This window comes from Anastrepha ludens, chromosome 3 (genome assembly GCF_028408465.1).
Source record: "Anastrepha ludens isolate Willacy chromosome 3, idAnaLude1.1, whole genome shotgun sequence".
Classification (NCBI taxonomy): Eukaryota; Metazoa; Arthropoda; class Insecta; order Diptera; family Tephritidae; genus Anastrepha; species Anastrepha ludens.
Genome location: NC_071499.1, coordinates 15,741,397 through 15,762,170, shown reverse-complemented (window position 1 = coordinate 15,762,170; position 20,774 = coordinate 15,741,397). Strand labels below are relative to the sequence as shown.

At 38.9% G+C, this 20,774-nt stretch overlaps 1 protein-coding gene across 1 annotated transcript; it reads right to left on the bottom strand.

Moving 5' to 3' along the window:
• Window positions 1-1,160: 1,160 nt before the first annotated feature.
• LOC128856277 (dynein axonemal intermediate chain 4) lies at window positions 1,161-19,049 on the bottom strand. The gene is made up of 5 exons (XM_054091573.1): window positions 18,940-19,049; window positions 18,522-18,869; window positions 7,980-9,379; window positions 1,685-1,897; window positions 1,161-1,427 (listed from the first exon to the last, which is right to left on the bottom strand). The coding sequence occupies exons 1-5, from the start codon at window positions 18,952-18,954 to the stop codon at window positions 1,214-1,216; spliced, it is 2,190 nt and encodes a 729-aa protein (XP_053947548.1). The 5' UTR covers window positions 18,955-19,049; the 3' UTR covers window positions 1,161-1,213.
• Between the last annotated feature and the right edge of the window lie 1,725 nt (window positions 19,050-20,774).

Sequence of the window (20,774 nt, the reverse complement as noted above, 5' to 3'; positions counted from 1 at the left end):
TTTTTGCAGAACATAGATTTACAGGCATAGAAGGCTATACTGGCATTCTTAACTCGATTTTCTATGTGCAACTTCCAGTGGAGCTTGGGGTCAAGTATTATACCAAGATACTTGACTTCCAATGACAGTGTAAGACACTGGTTGTTTAGTCTTGGAAGCTTAAAAGGCGGAGGCTTGTATTTCCTGGTGAATAGCATCAACTCCGTTTTGTCAGAGTTGACACTGAGACCGCAACTGGTAACCCAACTACTGAGTATAGCCAGTGTACCTTCCAAAATTTCAGCCATTACTGACGGAAGGGTCCTGAGACCATTAGGGCCAAGTCATCGGCATATGCTACCACCTTTACCCCGCCCCTGTTTAAGCTTCATCAATAGCTACTAGTCAAAGGAGAGACGAGAGGACGACGCCCTGCGGTGTACCCTTATGTATGAACTTATTGATTCTCGCCCCCCTGCTATAGCATTTATTTAACTACCACCAGGCGGTCGCCGTAGCCGAATCGGTTGGTGCGTGACTACCATTCGAAATTCACAGAGAGAACGTTGGTTCGAATCTCGGTGAAAACACCAAAATTAAGAAAAACATTTTTCTAATAGCGGTCGCCCCTCGACAGGCAATGGCCAACCTCCTCTGCCATGAAAAAGCTCCTCATAAAAATATTGCCGTTCGGAATCGGCTTGAAACTGTAGGTCCCTCCATTTGTGCAATAACATCAAGACGCACGAAACAAATAGGAGGAGGAGCTCGGCCAAACAACCAAAAAGGGTGTACGCGCCAATTATATATATATATAAACAGAGACGAGATCCAGAGGTAGATAGGTCTTTCTACCCCTAGCCTATTTAGAGCCGTGACAATTGACTCAACCGTAACTTTATTAAAAGCGCCCTCTATGTCTATAAACGACGCCAAAGTGAATTGTTCTCCCTCCAGAGATTTCTCTACAGTCCCTACTACCTCGTGTAAAACTGTCTAGGTAGATTTCCCTTTTAGGTAAGCCATTCATAAAATAGCATAAAATTATTCTAAGTTTACATTGACCAATTTCTTTCTAGCTTTTCAGGAAGGCGATCAACTTCTGTCCCTTTTTCACTTACTTCCAAATCACCCCAATGGATTAAGTAGCACCCGAAATCAGTTGTCAAACTTAACACAACCTTTTATTATTGCATCAGGATCCCAACAGGCATCCAAAAAATTCTATGTAAAATCAAAAGTTTTTATTCTTTTTCTTTCCATATCCAAAGTAGCCAATATTTTTCAACTCATTTATTAGAGTCGGTGAAGTTTCAATTGCCTTGTAGATCGCTTTCTCCAACTCCTTGTACTGAGCATACGGCTGAAAAGGCATATCTTCAAAGCTGAACATCAATAAATTTCCGCGTTCATTACCAACGGCTAACGATCTGCCACACAAACTCAATCTGTGGGAGACAGTTTACAAAAAAGGCATCGATTTTTTAAAGTTGCGGGAAAATAAGTAAGAGGGGTAATTTACTTAAAGTGCTTAAAAAAACTTGGTATGGGGTATACGTTTGGAATGCTTCTGTAAGTTTATGAGAATGTATATGTATGTGTAATTATGTAGGTTCAAATATTTCTACATATTCACGTAATCTTGAAACTCTTTAAATCATTACAATCAGAGTTTAAACAAAATTCTATTTGTTTTTGTACTCACTTGCCCAACGTTTGAAACGATCTGTCTACGTGCTGCGACGACACGGGCATTAAAATATTTCGCCGCAAATCCCAAATATCGATAGTTTCCCGATTGATTGCAATAATTACCGTCGAATGAGTGCGGCTCCACATAGCGCAATGGACTGGTGCAAAGCGGCTGCACAGAGTGATGAGAGGCTGAAATATGCCCTCCAACCAAATGCGAATGGTCCTGGAAAAGTAGATAGAAAGTAGAGCTTGAAGTTGTATGTATACTCAGACGAACTTTAAATAAAAATATGAAAGCAAAAAACTACTAAAGGCACTTTAAAAAAAAAAAATGAAACCTTAACTGCCGAAAGGCCCCGCTATGGGGACATAGTACTTATGCGATGGAAAACGAAAGGCCCCAATATGAGGACACGAAAAGAATTCAGTTTTCATTTCATTTATTTATCATTTATCAAAGCTCTCGGCCGTTAAGGGTGAATTTCGAAAATTCTACAATAACTCATTTTTACAAATTTTCATCAGTCAATGAAAAAAGTGGCCAGGAGATTTTTGTCCTTTTTTGTTAGGAAAATTATCAGTGTATCTTCAAAAAAAAAAAAGAGAATTAAAACTCATTCCCGTCAACATGGATTTTTTTCTTCCAATAGTCCATACGAATACGAGGGGTGCCTTTTATATTTCGGGATTTGGCAACCCTGGTGTTGCAATCTGGCAACTGACAGCTGTATCGCAAAGTTTGCCACTTTTTGGCTTTTACGTACTCAGAACGTTTTGAAATACCAGCTCTATTTGTGTTGTTTACAGTAACTTAAAAGATTCATCTCGGTCCAAAAATGGAATTAAATCGTGAACATTTTCGTGCGATTATTTTTTACAACTTTCGACGTGGATTAACTCAGCAACATTGCATGGATGAACTTAATTCATTTTTTTGGCGATGAAGCTCCATCAATGACCAGTGTTTATCGATGGTATGGTGAATTCAATCGTGGTCGTAGCTCACTCCAAGACGAATTTCGTGAAGGTCGTCCAAAATCAGTTGTTGTTCCGAAAACCATTGATGCTGTGCGCGAACTGATATTGCAAGATCGTCATGTGACCTATCGTGAGATTGAGACAATCTTAGGCATTAGTGGGACCAGCATACATTCAATATTGCATAAACATTTGACTGTCAAAAAAATTTGTTCGCGTTGGATCCCACACAATTTGTCAAGCACTCAAAAACAGGCTCGTGACGATTGGTCGAAGGAAATGCTCAAAAAATACGATCGTGAGGCTTCGAAACACGTCTATGACATCGTGACAGGTGATGAATCATGAATTTTCGCGTATGAGCCCGAAAGTAAACAGCAGGCGACTGTATGGGTGTTTCAAGATGAGCCAAATCCAACAAAAGTTGTTCGCGCACGAGGCACTTCCAAGCAAATGGTCGCTGGTCGCCTGTTTTTTCGGAAAAACTGGACATGTCGCAACCGTACCACTAGAACAACGCAGAACAGTAAATTCTGAGTGCTACACAACCATTTGTTTGCCAGTTGTCTTCCAAGAAATTAGGAAAACCAATCGCCAAAGACGGATCACTCTTCACCAGGACAATGCGAGCTCTCACACATCGGCTCAAACAACTGCATTTTTGAGCACCCAAAACATCGAATTAATGGGTCATCCGCCGTATAGTGCTGACTTGGCACCGAGTGACTTCTTTTTATTCCCGTACGTAAAAAACAAACTGAGAGGTCAACGTTTTTCGACACCTGAAGAAGCGGTTGCGGCATTCAGAATGCATGTTTTGGAAGTACCTCATTCAGAGTGGCAAAAGTGCTTCGACAATTGGTTCAAACGCATGCAAAAGTGTATAGATCTTCATGGAGAATATTTTGAAAAACAATAAAGTGATTTTCGATGATTAAAATTTGTTTGTGTTCTCTAATCCCGACATTTAAAAATCACCCCTCGTATATTGTTCGAAACAGTATAGAAAATATTCTTCTGTCAGCTGCTTCCGACCGTACCGCTTTTTTTTCTTAATCACAGTAGACTCCCATCTGGTTGCTACTCATTGGCGCTCTCTTTTTCGAGTATCCTTCGATGAACCCAACTTAAACTAAATATACTAAGAGATGGCTGAAGAACTATACATTTTTTTTAGATATCTGCATTACTTAACACTCTAATGTGAAAGGATACGAAGCCCGAGGAGGATGGAAGACCAAATAATAGCAGGGCGGCCCATCAATACTCGGACCTGAACTTTGGAATATAAGTTGCGATGAATCCTTCGAATAGAGATGCCTGAGCAGGTGCATTTATTGGGATACGCAGATGAAATTGCAGCTAGAATAATCGCTCGAAACACTGACAAAGCCAAAAGTAAGGTAAATCAGGTGATGACCCGAGCACAGACATGGCTAGAGCACCACGAATTAAAACTGGCCACAGAGAAAACAGAGCTAAGACTTCTAACCCAAACAGATGTTGCCCATTAAAAGTGATATGCAAGTGCTCGGTGCCACTTTATCTACAAAAAGAGTGGCCAAATACCTAGGTGTGCATATAGACACAAGGCTAACTTAGTTAGGTTAGGTTATGGTGGTAGTCGGTTCGAATGACTATCGCACTTAGACCTTGCAGGCCCGTTGTGATACTACTATGGGACACGGGAACCTTGCTTATTTATCTTGATGAAACCATTTTGAGGCTCTTATGAAGCGTAGGATTGGTCTAATCCCCGCGCCAGATAGTTCTGTAAGAGAATTTAAAAAGTGTTTACCTAGACAACCTGCTCTGGTTTTAGCTAAGGCTGGGCAATCGCAAAGAAAATGCAAGGCTAACTTACTGGGCGCACACAAATCATGCTGCCACAAGAGCTGCCAAAGTAAGTGGCATGTTAAGTAAGCTCATGCCAAACCTGGGATGTCCAACTCAGAGCAAACGGAAACGACGAACTCGATTCTTTTTTACGAACGCAAAAAATAGGCAGATTCGGTAAGTGTTAAATGCCGGCGATAAACTCTACACTCTGTGCAACGCACCTGCGCTCTCAGAGGGGTTTCTTCGTACAAAACATTGCACGGTTTTTGTTATCGCCGGAATCACTCGTATAGATTTTCTAGCTAGAGAGCAAACGGAGATAAGAGGCAAAAATTTCATGAATTCCAGGACGATGCTTCTTCGACATTAGAACTCAAACGCTCACACTTTAGCAAATAAGATGTAACTCTGAACGGACTAATACCCGATGTAAAAAAAATGGGTACAAAGAAAGCACAGTGAAGTTAACTATTACCTCACACAGTTTTTCCGCACACGTAGCCTTTCGCAAGTATTTGTGGCGTATGAGAAAGTTGAACCTACCAAACTGAATTTATTGAGATACTGAGTGTGATGTTGAGGAGCACACCTTCTTTAAATGCGACAGGTGGAACACAGAAAGATCAGCTCCGCAACGAGCAATCGCTGTATTTACACCTGTCGAAATAATCGAGAAAATGATGACAGACGAAGAAAAATGGAATGGCGTCGCAAATTTCGTGGAGGATATGAACCGAAGAAAGAAGCGTGAAATAGAAACTTATGCTGAAAAACATTGAGCATAGGATTTTAAAACGGTGAGTAAGTATCCTTCTTAGGACGCCGTCTGGGACCTCTACCTCGCATCAACGCAGAAGCAGTTCCACCATTGAGGAGAAAATCCAAGAGAAGAAGAGAAAAATGTTTAGTGGAATCACTTAAACTAAGTAGCGACGTTTATGGTGCGAAAACAAAAAACAAAAATGTACAAGGATGTTTCAGGGCATGCATTTCATGACGTTTGGCGTTAATAGCTCCCAAGTAATATACATTTCCACTATAAAAATGGAACTCATTTTTTTACAGCCTCAAAAGTTTCAAGAACACAAGACAGATTACAGATGTGGCTCTCTGTTTTATAAAAACCCTATCAAAAATCGAGTTTAGATCTTCAAAAAAAATTAGAAAAATTCCATAAACTATTCATCCCAATTCCACTGTTTTTGATAAGAGTTTGTAGAATGATTATTGAGATCTAAATTTTTTCGACCAGATCCACAGACGAAAGGAACACTTTGAAGACCCTAGCAACATTGCTCTTAGCAGTATACTTAGCTTCAAAGTGGGCAGCACAATAACAACCATCAAAAAAATAGCAGCAGCCTGCCCCAGTCTAGCGGAGATTAAGGATGCAATTAACAACAAAGCGGTGGGCGAAGATAGCACACAGCCTGAACTAATAACAGCCGATCCGAAAATATCAGGGGATACTTTTCGTCCCCACATCACCGCTGTCTGCAGCAATAAAAAGCTGCCTCCTTTCTGAACAAAATGTATCATAATAAAGCTGCTCAAGAAAGGCGATCTGCGTGACTGCGGCAACTGGCGAGGAATAACCCTACTTAACACCATGCGTAAAATTGTAGCCGCGATCATACAAAGCAGGCTCAAAGATATCGAACGCTTCTTAAGAGACGAGCAAGCTGGTTTTCGACCTCACCGAAGCTGTGTTGATCAAGCCAAACCACTTCCGGATTATAGTAGAACAATCAGTTGAGTGGCGCTCCCCGCTCTACATGTTGTTCGTAGGCTTTAAGAAGGCGTTCGACACTATCAAACGATACGCAATATGGGTAGCACTGAGTGGAAAGGGAGTTACTGCCAAGATAATCCGCCTCACCAAAGCCCCTACGAGAACTCCGAACTGGCAGTGCTTCACAAAGCCGATGTTAGCGATCCACTCACTACCAACGCAGGCGTAAAGCAAGGTTGTCCCCTGTCGCCCTTTCTCTTCGCCATCGTCCTTGATGATTCCTTGAGCCAACTGACCCTGCACAAAAAAGGCATCATATGGAGTTTTACCGGACATCTTGAGGATCTCGACTTTGCCGATGACATCTGCCTCCTCTCTCATAAACTCTCTCCCATGCAAGCGAAGGCGCACAAACTAGTCGCGCTAGCACGCACTCTCGTACTGACGGTCAGCACCAAAACCAAGGCTATGAGAGTTAACCACGATAATGCAAGGCAGATATTGGTTGACGGATGCCCGGTGGAATTCGTCAACTGCAGGCTAAACAAAGCAAGGACGGCATTCGGGCGAATACATACGGTATGGGGGAGTTCGCAAATCTCCAGGCGCACTAAACTACGAATATTCGGCTCATCCAAGGCTGGTCTCTAACACCATCACACAGAGGCTACAATCCTTCATCAACAAATGCCTTCGCATCATCTGCAAAATATTCTGGCCAAACACCATCAGTATCCATCAGTGGAGATTAACGAACGAGGAACCCATTCTTAGGCGATCAAATGCAGAAAGTGGCGATGGATAGGTCACACACTGAGAAAACCACCATCACGAGAATGCTACTGGACAGGAACCCGCAAAGGAGCCGAGGGCGCGGTTGACCAAAAACATTTGAAGACGATCGATGCAGCGCGAACTAGCAGATGCCGACATCTCATGGGACGGTGAAAAAACAACAGCACAGAACCGTGTACGATGTATGAGTCTTTTCGAGGCCCTATGCTCCCGAGAGGAGTGAAAGAGGAAAAAAAAGATTTTTTCGACAAACCAAACAAACCACTCTATAAGGCTCTCATCATGCCCATCCTAAGAAGGTTTGACGATGAAAATATCCGTTGAGGCGTCCATTGGAGTATTTGGGAGAAAGATTCTGTGTAAGATTTTTGGGCCTTTGCTCGTTGGTGGCAACGAGTATCGTAGGCGATGAAACAACGAATTGTATGAGTTTTACGGCGACACAGACATAGCGCAGCGAATAAAGATCCAGCGGCTACGCTGGCTGGGCTATGTCGTCCGCCTCTGAGAACATTCGATGTGTTACCAGCTGGTAATAACAGAGGAGGAGGAAGACCTCTACGATGGAAATATCAGGTGGAGAAGGACGACGCTTCCCTTGATGTGTCCAACTGGGGCCGGTTAGCACGAGAAATAAGTGACTGCCGCGCTGTGTTAAACTCGGCCAAAATCTCATAAGGGTTATCGCGCCAATCAAGAAGAAGACGAATGCGTTCAAAAGTTATTGACATTTGAAAATTAAATAGCACGAAAATTAAAATTTGGATAGTGTGGCAACTACGCGTTACATGGGTCAAAAACTATGATACAAAGATTTTATTTTCTGCAGATATAATTCACAAAAAAATTGAACAAAATTGATTTATGGGTGACTTTCTTTCAGCCTCTTGCCTCGTATATGAATTAAATAAAAAAACTTTTCTTCACTTCGCCCTAGTTTCAAACTCCCTTTAACACTTACCAGTCATTGCCGCAGGTTAGAAACAGTTTCGGTGACCAAGGTGAAAAGTCCATGTGGTTAACGGAGCCCTCATGCACCTTCAACGCTTCGAGATACGAATGTGTATGGTTGAGCGAACACTTCTGGATGCAACCTTCATCGGTGAGTATGAAATACAAATCACTCTCAAATGGATGCAGCACAAGATTCAGTCCACACGGATGACGATTCGATTCGTATTTGCCTTGCATTGTAATATTAACTGACTGCTTTTGTAAACCCTCAGGATTACCGACAATACGATTCAACTCCATCTGGCGCATACCCAATAGATATGGGCTGGGTATAATGCGAAACTTTGCCACTTTACCATCGCGTGTCAATACCAAAAACGGATCGATTTCGGTGGATTCATTATGCGGTCCATGAAACCATTGAATCGCCGTCACCGGTTCAGAGCTCAATAAAACGTTGCGTTGCGAAACGGCCAAAGGCAGTCCATGGGGTTTCGTGATGTTAAGCACTTTCACAGAGCCGTCATATAAACCGACAGCAATTAGGAACGGTAGAAATGGTGAAAACTCCACAGCCGTTACTGGCACATGATAGGCGTAAGAGCGTTCCGGATTATGTGGATTCTTCATGCTCCAAATGCATACATTGCCGCTGCTTACAGTTACTTTGGCCGAGTGCGAATAGAAACCATAGCCGACGGCTACCAAATCACCATTGCCATAACAGAAACTTATAGCCGAGACCGCTTTACGATTTTTAGCGCCTTTCCCTATTTCAAATGTAGGCTCCATTAGACGATACAGAAGGTTCAACGTATACTTGTATTCGGCAACTTTATCCATTTTACTCGGCACTACCATATTGCGATAGCGTCGCTGTCCATCCTGATAGTAATTGCTGGCCAATATGCGTTCCAATACCATGGCCGCATAAGAGAATTTCGGATTGTCTACGATCTTACCAAATTTGCCCGTATTAAAATTCATCGCCATAAGTGATGGCTCTTTAGTCAGAGTGGGCGATGTTAGATGGAGCAGCTTTTGGTAGGTGTCGAACATTTCAAAGAAGGACACATAAGTTGCACTTTCGGTCTGTTTCTTAACGGTTGTATTAACGGTGCGTGTAATTTTGAAAATATCTTTTGTCTGCGTCTCGGCTTCGGAGCGCCGCCGAATTTTTCCTCTACCCGCAGTCAGATATTCGTAGACACGGTTGTCCTGCTCTACCAATTCAGCCTCCTCGCTGCCTTTCGCAACAGTGCAACTGTTTTGTTCGAACAAAAAAATCTCTGCAGTCTTACGCAAAACCACTTTAATAAATGGTAATTTACGCGCTCTTGGCTTGGGAAGTAAATCTTCACGTGGCTTTTCTCCCGATTCCTTGGTAATCACATATTTGCTACCAATCTGGAGGGTGAATAAAATATGGAGAAATATTTAAAAAATATAAAATGCATGGACTACTCACAGAAATTAACGTTTATTTAACAAAAGGTGACTTTCAAATTTCGATGTGGGATCTATAAGTACAGTGGCGAGCATATCTAATTACCTGATTACATATAATTATTTGATTTTTTGAACTATTTGATTGTTACTTGATTTTTTTTTTTAATTTCTTGATTAATCTATATATAATACTAGCAAACCCGGCCCGCTTCGCTGGGCACACTAAAATAGAATAGATATAGTTTAGAACAGAAAAGTAATGGTTTTCATATTATTTATTTCTTTATTCTTTATTCAAGCGCTTTGGCATAAACAATATTTTTTTTTTCTATTTGTTTTTGAGTAAATATAAAATATAAATTGAAAATCAGGAAAAAAGAAGATTGTTTTTAAATTTCAAATCAACGCAAATTAATAACTAAGAAACAATCGTCTTTTTTGCTGATCATCCATGTACTTTTCGTTTCAATTTATATGTTTTATTAAGCATTGGACCTTTTTTAACCATTATCCATTTATATTTTTCAAAAAAAAAAAACGAAAAAAAATGTTTTTCCCACGAACACATAATTTCATTTGAACATTCGGATTTCACATTAAATTCTCAAATTATTCACTGTTCCAAAATCCCTCCAAAAAAATTCACAAAAAGTGCTTACACTTCCAAATCAGAAAGAAATATTGACACATTGTAACTCACACTGTCAATTTGACAGTTCAGTTCCGCCCCAAGCGTTGAAAGAGTAAACGACATTATGGCTGGTTCAAAAGAACGCTGTACGCGTTGCCAGTGTTCCGAATTACCACCAAACTTTATGAAACCCATTTTCAATACTTACTTAACAATGTGTGCAAGTTTGGTTTAATTCGGTGCAAAGACACGGCGGGTCCACGTTTTGGCATATATTTCGAGACCCTATTCATCAATAGGTAGGAAAATTACCCCGTATTAAAGCACTTATCAACAGCTTTCATTTGATACCCATATTGTACATACACATCCAAAGGTTACCCGGGTCCACGTTTTGACCTATATCTCGAGACCCCAGTCACGGAGCGGCATGAAAAATACTCTGTACTAAAGCTTCAATTTGATATCCATATTGTACAAACACATTCTAGGGTCCACGTTGTGGTCTCTATCTCCAGACCCTAGTCACGGAGCGGCACGAAAAATACTCTGAACTAAAGCATTCACCAACAGCTTTCATTTGATATCCATATTGTACAAACACATTCTAGGGTCCACGTTTTGGTCTCTATCTCGAGACCCTAGTCACGGAGCGGCATGAAAAATACTCTGAACTAAAGCATTCACCAACAGCTTCCATTTGATACCCACATTGTACATACACATCCCAAGGTTACCCGGGTCCACGTTTTGACTTATATCTCTAACCCTATCCACCAATAGGTATCCAAACTATACGGAAACCATCTTCAATACCTTCTTAACAACGTGTGTAAGTTTGGTTTAATTCGGTGCAAAGACACGGCCGGTTAGCGAACACACACAAAAAGTTGACTTTATTTTATAAAGGGTGTTTTTTTAGAGGTTAGGTTTTCAAGTTGGCACTACTTTTTTCGTAGATGGTCTTTTTGACAGCTGTCACTTGATTTTTGCTCAGTTTGGTTTGCCATTTCATAATGAATAGACTTACACCTGAACAACGTTTGCAAATCGTGCAAATTTGGGCCCAAAACGAGATGGCCACCGATCCCGATTTTCACAAGAAAATTTTGTTCAGCGATGAAGCTCACTTTTGGTTGAATGGGTATGTCAATAAGCAAAATTGTCGCATTTCACAAGCCATTGCTGAGACGCCGTTACATCCTCAAAAAGTCACTGTTTGGTGTGCTCTATGGGCAGAGGGGATCATTGGTCCATATTTCTTTAAAAATGAAGCCGGCCATAATGTTACAGTCAATGGAGAGCGCTATAGAGCCATGATTAATGACTTTTTCGTGCCTGAATTGGACGATGTTGATGTGGACGATCTTTGGTTCCAACAAGACGGCGCTACATGCCATACAGCCAACGCAAAAATCGATTTATTGAAGGAAACTTTTGGTGAGCGCATTATCTCGCGCCGTGGACCTGTGGCGTGGCCTCCAAGATCGTGCGATATAACACCGCTGGACTATTTCTTGTGGGGCTATGTGAAGTCGCTTGTCTACGCAGATAAGCCCGAGACGATTGACGTCTTCGAATAGAATATTCGGCGCGTTATTGCTGACATACGGCCCCAATTGCTGCAAAAAGTGGTCGAAAATTGGGCCTCTCGGCTGGAATTTATTCGAGCCAGCCGCGGCGGCCACTTGCCCGAAATCATTTTTAAAACATAATGGCAAACCCTTATCTTTATAATAAAGCTAAATTCTTGGCCATAACATTAAATTATATACGTTTTATTTCATCTTGAAAACCTAACCTCTAAAAAAAAACACCTTTTATATGAGATATATAATATATAAAATTCAAATTATGTATATTAATATACATATGGGCATTTTCACAAAAAGGTCAACCACGAGTGCAAAACTCAAACTGTTCCTGAGAACTTTTTGTTGATGAATAATAAATCTCAAATGTGTTTACTTTATAAATATAAAAGAATTGTTCTTTTCTTTTAATTTTGAGCCGAAATATACAACGAATATACAAAATTTACAAAAATCTAACTCTTTTGACCAAATATACCAACTTTTTTCCTTGTAATATTCCCTTATTCAAAGCAATACTATGATGTTTTTAATCTTCTACTGATAGTAACATAATGTTTAACAAGCAGAGAGACTTAGTGGAGATCGAATAACGGTAGTTTTTTTTTGATTACTTCTGCTTATATGTCGCGTCCGTTACCGAAAAATAGCATTTATTGTTCTCATTAGTGCAAAAAGTGTTGAAGTATAAAATGCTTTCAGACTTTAAGCAAATAACTTATTTCACTTAAGAAAATTAGCCATTGACTCTCGACAAAAACGATTAATAAAATTTATTGGTGTTTGAAATTTGTCGCGTCCGTTACCGCGAACCTTAAATTTTAAATAAAGTCCTAGAGATTGCACAAGATTAAAATTTTATAGATGGCAAAAACGGCAAAAGAAGCAAGAAAAGCAATAACAACGAAATATATAGAGATAATGAAAGAAAGCGTCGAGAAATGGCATGAAGACAAGAAGAAAGAAGCTAAACGAAAGCAAGAGTACCGAAAAAGATTATCACAAAAAATGAAAAGTGATAGCAATTTTTTAGAAAAGAAGAAAGAAAAGGACCGTGTTACATCAGTTTGCTGCGACGTTATGAATGAAAAGTGCATGGCTAATATTTGTAACAGCTGTGTACGCGATATTAAAGACGATCTAGTTCCAATACAGTTTATTAATCAATTTGATACGCAAATCAAATGGAAACAGTGTAGAAAAGTAGACGATCGCATAACTTTAAACTACACTATTGGTCCTTTAAGCGACTTAATTCATGATCTAGAGATTCCGTTACCAGCTTTTAAAATGCATTGTTTTATTAAACGCCACCAACAAAATTACTTTGAAATTAAAAAGAAAAATTTAGCACCTAATGAAATTGTTATTCAAGTTGATTTTGCTGAAAATTATCGCTTGACATGCCAAAAAGAAATTCAAGATGCCCACTTTAGTTATAACCAAGTAACAGTGTTTACGTGCGTAGCTTGGGTTCTTGGTGAAACCAAGTCCTATGCTGTTATCAGTGATAGATTGACTCACAGTAAATGCGACGTTTACTGCTTTATTTCCAAAATTATCAATATCTTACAAAACCAGTACAAAGGAGTTACCAGCATTTATATTTTCTCTGATGGAAGCACTTCCCAATTCAAAAATAGATTTATTCTTTCTAGTATTCCAAGACTTGCAGCTGAATTTCATTGCGGTATCTTAGAGTGGAATTTTTTCGCCACTTCACATTTTGTATATCTCTGGAACACAAATTGATAGTTTTTCTAATCAACTGTCAGAATTATGGCCGATATCCAAATATCAAAGGAGTTAAAAGTATGCATTCATATTTCGACAGTAAATATATTGAAATTGCTCGGACGGTCTATTCATTAAAGAAAATAATTAAAATAGACCATCCTAAAAACTAATAACTTTCTTCTTAATTTTTTAAGTCGTTTTTACTGTAATATTTCTTGAGTTTTTATTTTCAATAAAATAGAAGTGTTATAATGAAAAAATTCTATTTCTTAGCTCATGGAAAATTTTGTCGCGTCCGCTATGTCGCGTCCGTATTTCTTCTATACTCAATTAAAAAAAACGAAGAGAAAATGATCATATTTCATAAACCTACGAATAACAGTCATCTGTTCGCATTTATTAACATATATATTGTATATATATAAAAATCCTTAATTTGCTGAATTTTGTATATTTCTGAATGCGCCTCAAAAAAACTTCTATTTTTTGTCGCGTCCGTATGACTTTATAATTGCTTATAACTACGTACTTATTTGTAAAAGATCTTTCCCGTATATATTAAAATCTAGCACTCCGTCAGCCCTTTAAAACAATATCAATATATATAAACTTTTACTTTGTCTTCATTGTTTTGGACGCACTTAAAAGCGTACAAATGTCGCGTCCGTTACCGTGAAAATGCCCATATGTATCTATAGATCGACTTGCGTCCTAAACGCATAAACCGATCGTAACCAAATTTGAAACACGAACTGGATACCTTACAGGGATGGTCATGGGCTAAAAAATATTTTGATATATATAGGGGGCGTGGCACCTCCCATACAAATGGAATTTTTAATAGTCCGTATTCCTGGAAGTATTTACGTTAGACTACTGAAATTTGGTAAGGGGTTATATGACATTAGTCCTTACCACATCCAGAAAAACTGCGTATAATGAAAAAGGAAGCGTGGCACCTCCCATACAACTGGAGTTTTTTATAGTCCATATCTCTGGAAGTATTTAGGCTAGACCAATGAAATTTGGGAAGGGGTTATATGAGGTTAATCCCTAACACCTCCAAGAAAACTGAGAAAAACGAAAAAGGGGGCTTGGCACCTCCCATGTAAATGCAATTTTTCATTGTCCATATCTCCGGAAGTATTTGGGCTAGACAAGTGAAATTTGGTAAGAGATTATATAAGGTTAATACCTAACACCTGCATGAAAACTGGCGATAGCTAGAAATGGGGCGTTACACCTCCTACACAAATGGGATTTTTCATACTGCATATCACTGGACGCATTTGTGGTAGAATACCAAAAATTGGTAAAAAGTTTAATGAAGTTAGTATTTAGTACTCCTAGAAAAAATATGAGCTTAGAGAAATATGGGGGTTAGACTATTTGATATAGAAACGAATTTATATTATCAACGATGAGGTATTGCTGAATTGAATGCATTCTCTTATTGGTAAAGCTTTATCGGTAAGTAAACAGTCCAGCAATCTAAGCGAAATATCAATTTTATTTAAAAAAATGCTTTAAAAACTACGCCATGCCTAGATAATAACGCCGGTTTAGCTACATAAATATTACACTCAAAGCTATATGATTACGTATGTAAGCTAAAATAGTTTTATTTTGAAATGAAATATGAAATAATCCAAATTAATAAAATAGCAAACAACACATATCAAATTGAAGTGCAAGTTTAACTAGCGGAAAATATTGACAGTGTACACCACAAGTTATAAAATCATCGTTTAATCGCCATCACTGTAAATATGTAAACAAAAAACAGCTGATGCATTCCATTGTTATATCTATATTCGCAAAAAGCTTTTAGAAGTGCAATCTTATAATTTAAAATTACTGAAATAATAATAAGCAATTCACCACTTATAATTAAGTTCACTTTCAAAAGTTTAAAAAGGTGGTAAGAGTGATTATTTATGTGAAGAAATTATGGTTCTAAAAATATTTTAAGTGTGATTTATATATAATATTTGGTGATACAAATAATCTATCGAATGACAAAAGTGGGATTTTAATGTTTTCGCGTGTTTCATGTGCGTTTTTCTAAAAGTTGGACTGTTATTTGATATTTTCAGCAGTTTTTCAGTTCGTAGTTGCAAAAAGTTTTACTACTATACCACATTTCTAGATTATAAAAGTTAAAGGAAAATGTATTAAATTGCATTTAAAAATCTATAGAATAATATATGTATTTTTGGTTTATAAAAACTGAATACCTATTATTGTTCTTTAATGTAATATTTTTATTTAGTGAAATGCCTTACCGTAGAAGGCCGCGTCTCAGTCGTCATAGTCAGAAGGCAGCAAACAGTCGAGCAAATAGAGCAAATGAGTCAGAGGAAGCGCATGCGAGTCGTTTAGCTGATTTGCGCAGGCGGGAAGTTTTGTGTAGAGCAAATGAAAACGAAGAGCAAACTAGGCTTAGGCGTGAAACATTGCGATTAAATTCCGCTGCTTCTCGAGCGAATGAAAACGAAGAGCAAGGCGAGCTTAGACGCCAAGGACTGCGATCACGTGCAGCTGATAATCGAGCAAATGAAACAGAAGAGCAGCATTCACTTCGCTTAAGTCAGATGAGAATGGCAGTAACAACGCGCTGTGTGAGGATTAATACCTTAAAGAGAGAAGCGTTTGACTATAAACCAGATGCTGAATATCAGTATCACCCTCAAGTAACAATAGGCGAAATGAGCATAGTCTGCAATTTTTGCCAAGCACGAAAGTTTAAAACAGAGCCGCCTGGAATGTGTTGTTCTAGCGGAAAGATCCTCTCCCTCCCTCCCTCCTCTACCTGAACCCCCAAATTTGCTATTATCAAAGTTTTTCTGAACAACTACTTACAATAGGCAATGGAAAAATACCAGTTTCTTTACCACCAAATTTAATTTCTTTTCCTCCACGTTTTTGTCAACTTATGTTATCAGTCGATGCTTTGATGGAAAGGGTATTTCCAAATATTTTAGCCAATCACACAAACTATAGATGGCTTCGAGAAAGGGCCATTTTGGCACCTAAGAATGACGATGTAAATGTCATTAATTCCAAAATTCAAGAAATACTACCAGGAACTGTCATAACTTATCATTCCATTGACACAGTCGTCGAAGAATCCCAGGCTGTTCATTATCCCGTTGAGTTTCTTAACTCCTTGGACCCATCAGGAATTCCTCCTCATCGACTGATGCTTAAAAAGGGGGCCATGATAATTATGCAGCGTAATTTGGATCCTCCACGTTTATGCAATGGCACAAGGCTAATCATCTCGAAACTTTTACCGATGATTTGGTTTTATCAGGAAATTTTGAAAACCACAAAGTTTTCATACCAAGAATTCCACTGATACCGATGGGACTACGTTCAAAAACGGATATACCTTTCAATTTTAAACGCCTCCAATTTCCTATTAGACTGGCTTTCGCAATGTCCTTAAATAAAGCTCAGGGACAATCATTAGCTGAAGTAGGAGTCAATCTAACCAACTCTTGTCTTACCCATGGCCAATTATATGTAGCCTGCTCCAGAGTTGGTGCACCGAAAAACCTTTTTATTTATCCTCAAAATAATATAACAAAAAATGTCGTATATCCGATCGTTTAATATAATACCTAAACTGACTTAAAAAAGTTAAAGTTGTTTTATTTACATTGCATACTTTTTGATAGAAATGTGGGGTGAAACCCACGGGTATAAGCTAGTATTAAATAACTGAAAAGAGATTCACTACGTCAGTAAGTACTAGTACTGTAGTATTCCAGTAAGAAATGAGTTCTCACAGCCATAATCAACTTTCCTTGCTATTAGTTCATACTTACAGAAAATATTTTGTAGATTGCTCTACATTAGAGCAGATCCTAGAATAACTTCAACCGAAAATTGCTGGAAAGCAGAAAAATTAAAAATTTTGGAAAAAATCATACAAAATAACATCAAAAATAATTTAAAATAATCCACACAACCATCAATCATATTAATCATTGTAAACGACGAGGCCCAATTGACTACGGGAGAGCCCAATCGGGCATGCGGCAATCGAAAAGACTCATAGATCCAGAACGGATAAAAGCAGAAGCAATCCTTAACCTAAGCAGAAAGGACATACAAATTTATACTGAACCACTAACAGGACACTGTAAACTTAATTATCACATGAAAAAGATAAGTGCGGTTAAAAACGATTCCTGGAGACTCTGCAAAGAGGCACAAGAAACAGCAGAATATGTTCTATGTGACTGCCCAGCGGTGGCACGACGGAGACTAAATTACCTGGGACACCCCCTGCTAGAAATTAAGCCTACAGCAGTTATAGGACAGCCTAGTTTATGGACAGCCTAAAACTGTTTGAGTAGGCTACATGGCTGTACAAGTTCGCAGTGCACAAACAGCCAATCAATAGAAAAAAAATTATTGTAATTGATAAAATTGAAAATAGAAATTGAGGACCAGCCTCGTCGATTGGAATGGGCTCAAAAATTCATCGAAATCCGTCGGGTCCGTCGAATATGGGCAACCCAGTACTTTTTGAGCTATTCAAGAACTAACATGGGGCTCTCGGACACTCCGTAGCGTTCGCAAAACTTCAAATGAGTTTTTCACAAAACTATGTTTTTTGAACTGGTGGCCACTGTAATTAAAAAACCGCTTCGCAGATTTCAATAAAATTTACTCTTTTTTTGAAAAACATAAAAAACTCGTGCCTGATCGAAGAATTTTTTTTTCAAAAACTTCGGTTTTTCTTCACAATTAATTGTCGGTTTTTTTCTAGAAAATCTGAAAAATGCTTCCTGAGGCCGCCATGTTGTTGATTTTGAAAAAAAGCTTCGATCAGATTATCTATTAGTAGAACTTATTTCTTTTGTCCGATTGATTTTAGATGAATCTCCAAGGACTTGTGATGATCCGCGCAAGGGTCTTCTGGAGAAACAGGCTCCACACAAACAGCGATAACTTTTACAATTATTGATTTTTTTTTTTTTAAATTTGCTAAATTCAAGTCGAAACATGCTGTATTAATGCTATGTTTTTATTTTTGTAAAATAAAACAATTGATTAGCGGGAAAAACTATTTAAAATCATCATCTTTTCGGGCCTCTGACTACCGCTAACCCCTTAAGCAACTTACCGCTTGAACTATATCCTCTAGTGACACCTTAACTCCCATACCCAGACGTGTACTGGATTTGCCTCTTAAAATGTTCATACTCTTTCGACTGTTCGACATACTATCGATGCTACGCTGAGAAGTCAGTTCCTTCAACTCCATCACTGTGAAGTTGTGCAGCAAACGGACTTTGTCCAATGCATATATTTCTTCTTCAACGAGCTTGGGCGTGACATTCACTCTTTTTCCATTAATTTTGTCATATAGATTCAACATTTTGCGGTGATCTATTTCAAAATCGATGTCCTGGTTGAGTGTGGAGGTGTAAGTGACTCGCGCAACGTGAGAGCTTTTGTATTTTTCAGCAAGCTGAAAGTCGCAAACACAAAATGAACCCAATTTCAATTTTATATGCAAATTTTGTATTTTAGCTACGTACAGTTCGGCGTGACATTGTAAAGTTCGCAGTTGTTGTAAAAATTTAATGAAAAAACACAATCAATAACGAGAGGTCTGTGAAAAATTATGATGATTAATAAAATATGTAAAACAAATATTTGTTTGTTTATGTGAATAAGTACGAAAGGCTGTGAGAGTCAGAACATTCAAAGAAAACACTTATTACTGAGTTTCAAAATTTAGAAAATGTTCAGTTAAATTGAAGGGTTGCTCTGTGCTGCAAATGAATTTTCTGCGCAATGTGCGGATGTTGGAATGCTAACTTTATCCACTTAATGGTTTTAGAAGCGTTGTACAATTCCAGCCAGTTATATAAAAGGATACTAATAAGCAATTTTGATTTGATAATTTAACTTGTTTTAAGAAGCATTTTACAATATCACCCATAAGGCCTGTTACAGTTGTGCGTTTTAAACGTCTTTGAGTAGAATTCAGCCGAAGTAACCTGGCTGCTGCATTGCTGACATAATTTTTTAGTCGCTCTTTGCGATCTATGGCAAATTTCTTCGATACTTCAGTCACAGCTGGTATGTCCAGATCACGATGAAAGTCGCTGCTATATGGCGCCATGCGTTTACTATGCTCCGTTGAATATTCTTTTGCAGATGTTGCATAGAGGTGATGTACTATTCGCTAGCACATCCCCAGAATTGTACGAGGTGTATTCAAAAAGTATCGCGAATTTTGTGTTTTTTCAAAACTTATTTATTTATCCATTAACTTCTATTTTGTCCCCTTCAAAGTAGTCCCCATGAGATATTATGCACTTGTGCCAACGTTTTTTCCAATCTTCGAAGTACTTCAAAAAATCATTTTTTAATTTCGTTCAGCTCCACCTTCGATGCCGTCTTTATCTCGTCAATCGTAGCGTCATCCTTTCATGGGCCTCTTCAGTTTCGGGAACAAGAAAAAGTCGCAGGGCGCCAGATGTGGGGAATACGGTGATTGTGGCATCATAAGTGTGTTGTTTTTGGCCAAAAAGTCGCGCACAAGCAACGATGTGTGAGCAGGGGCGTTATCGTGATGCAAGAGCCAATTTTTGTTCTTACACAAATCCGGGCATTTCTGGTGGATTATGGATTGCTTCCTTATTGATCGTTTTACCCTGTGGCAAGAACTCATGATGCACAACGCCCCTGCAATCGATGAAAACGGTAAGCAAAACTTTTGCATTCGACCGAACTTGGCGCGCTTTTTCGGTCTTCGTTCATGCGGCAGCTTCCATTGAGATAATTGAGCTTTGGCTTCCACGTCATAATAATAACCATAAACCCACGTTGCGTCACCAGTTATGACCCTCTGGAGCAAATTTGGTTAGTCGCGGACAGAGTCCAACATCTCATTAGCAATGTTCATGCGATGCTGCTTTTAGTCGAAATTGAACAGTTTTTGCCCAAATCATTGAATCGATATGTCTAGGTCCTCAGCAACTTCTCTAACGGTGATTCGACGATTGGCCAATACCTGGCCTTGGTCTGTTCTTGAAGTGCTCGGGCGTCCGGCACCGTTTTCGTCGTACACATCTTCCCGGTCTTCTGAGAACATTTTGTACCACCGATAAACGTTGCTTTGGTCCAAAGTGGCTTCTGCGTATGGGACTGTCAACTTTCGGAATGCATCCGCGCACTTAATTTCGTTGTTCGCACAAAATTTGATACAGGTTCTTTGATCCATCTTTTTGAATAGGTACAAACCGAAGACGAGCCGAAACGCGTGCAAGCAAAGCAGCTGTCAACAATTAACTGAACATTCGTCGGTATGAGTGAGAGACATGAGTACCAACATATCACCCCCAAAAAAATGAAATTCAAATAT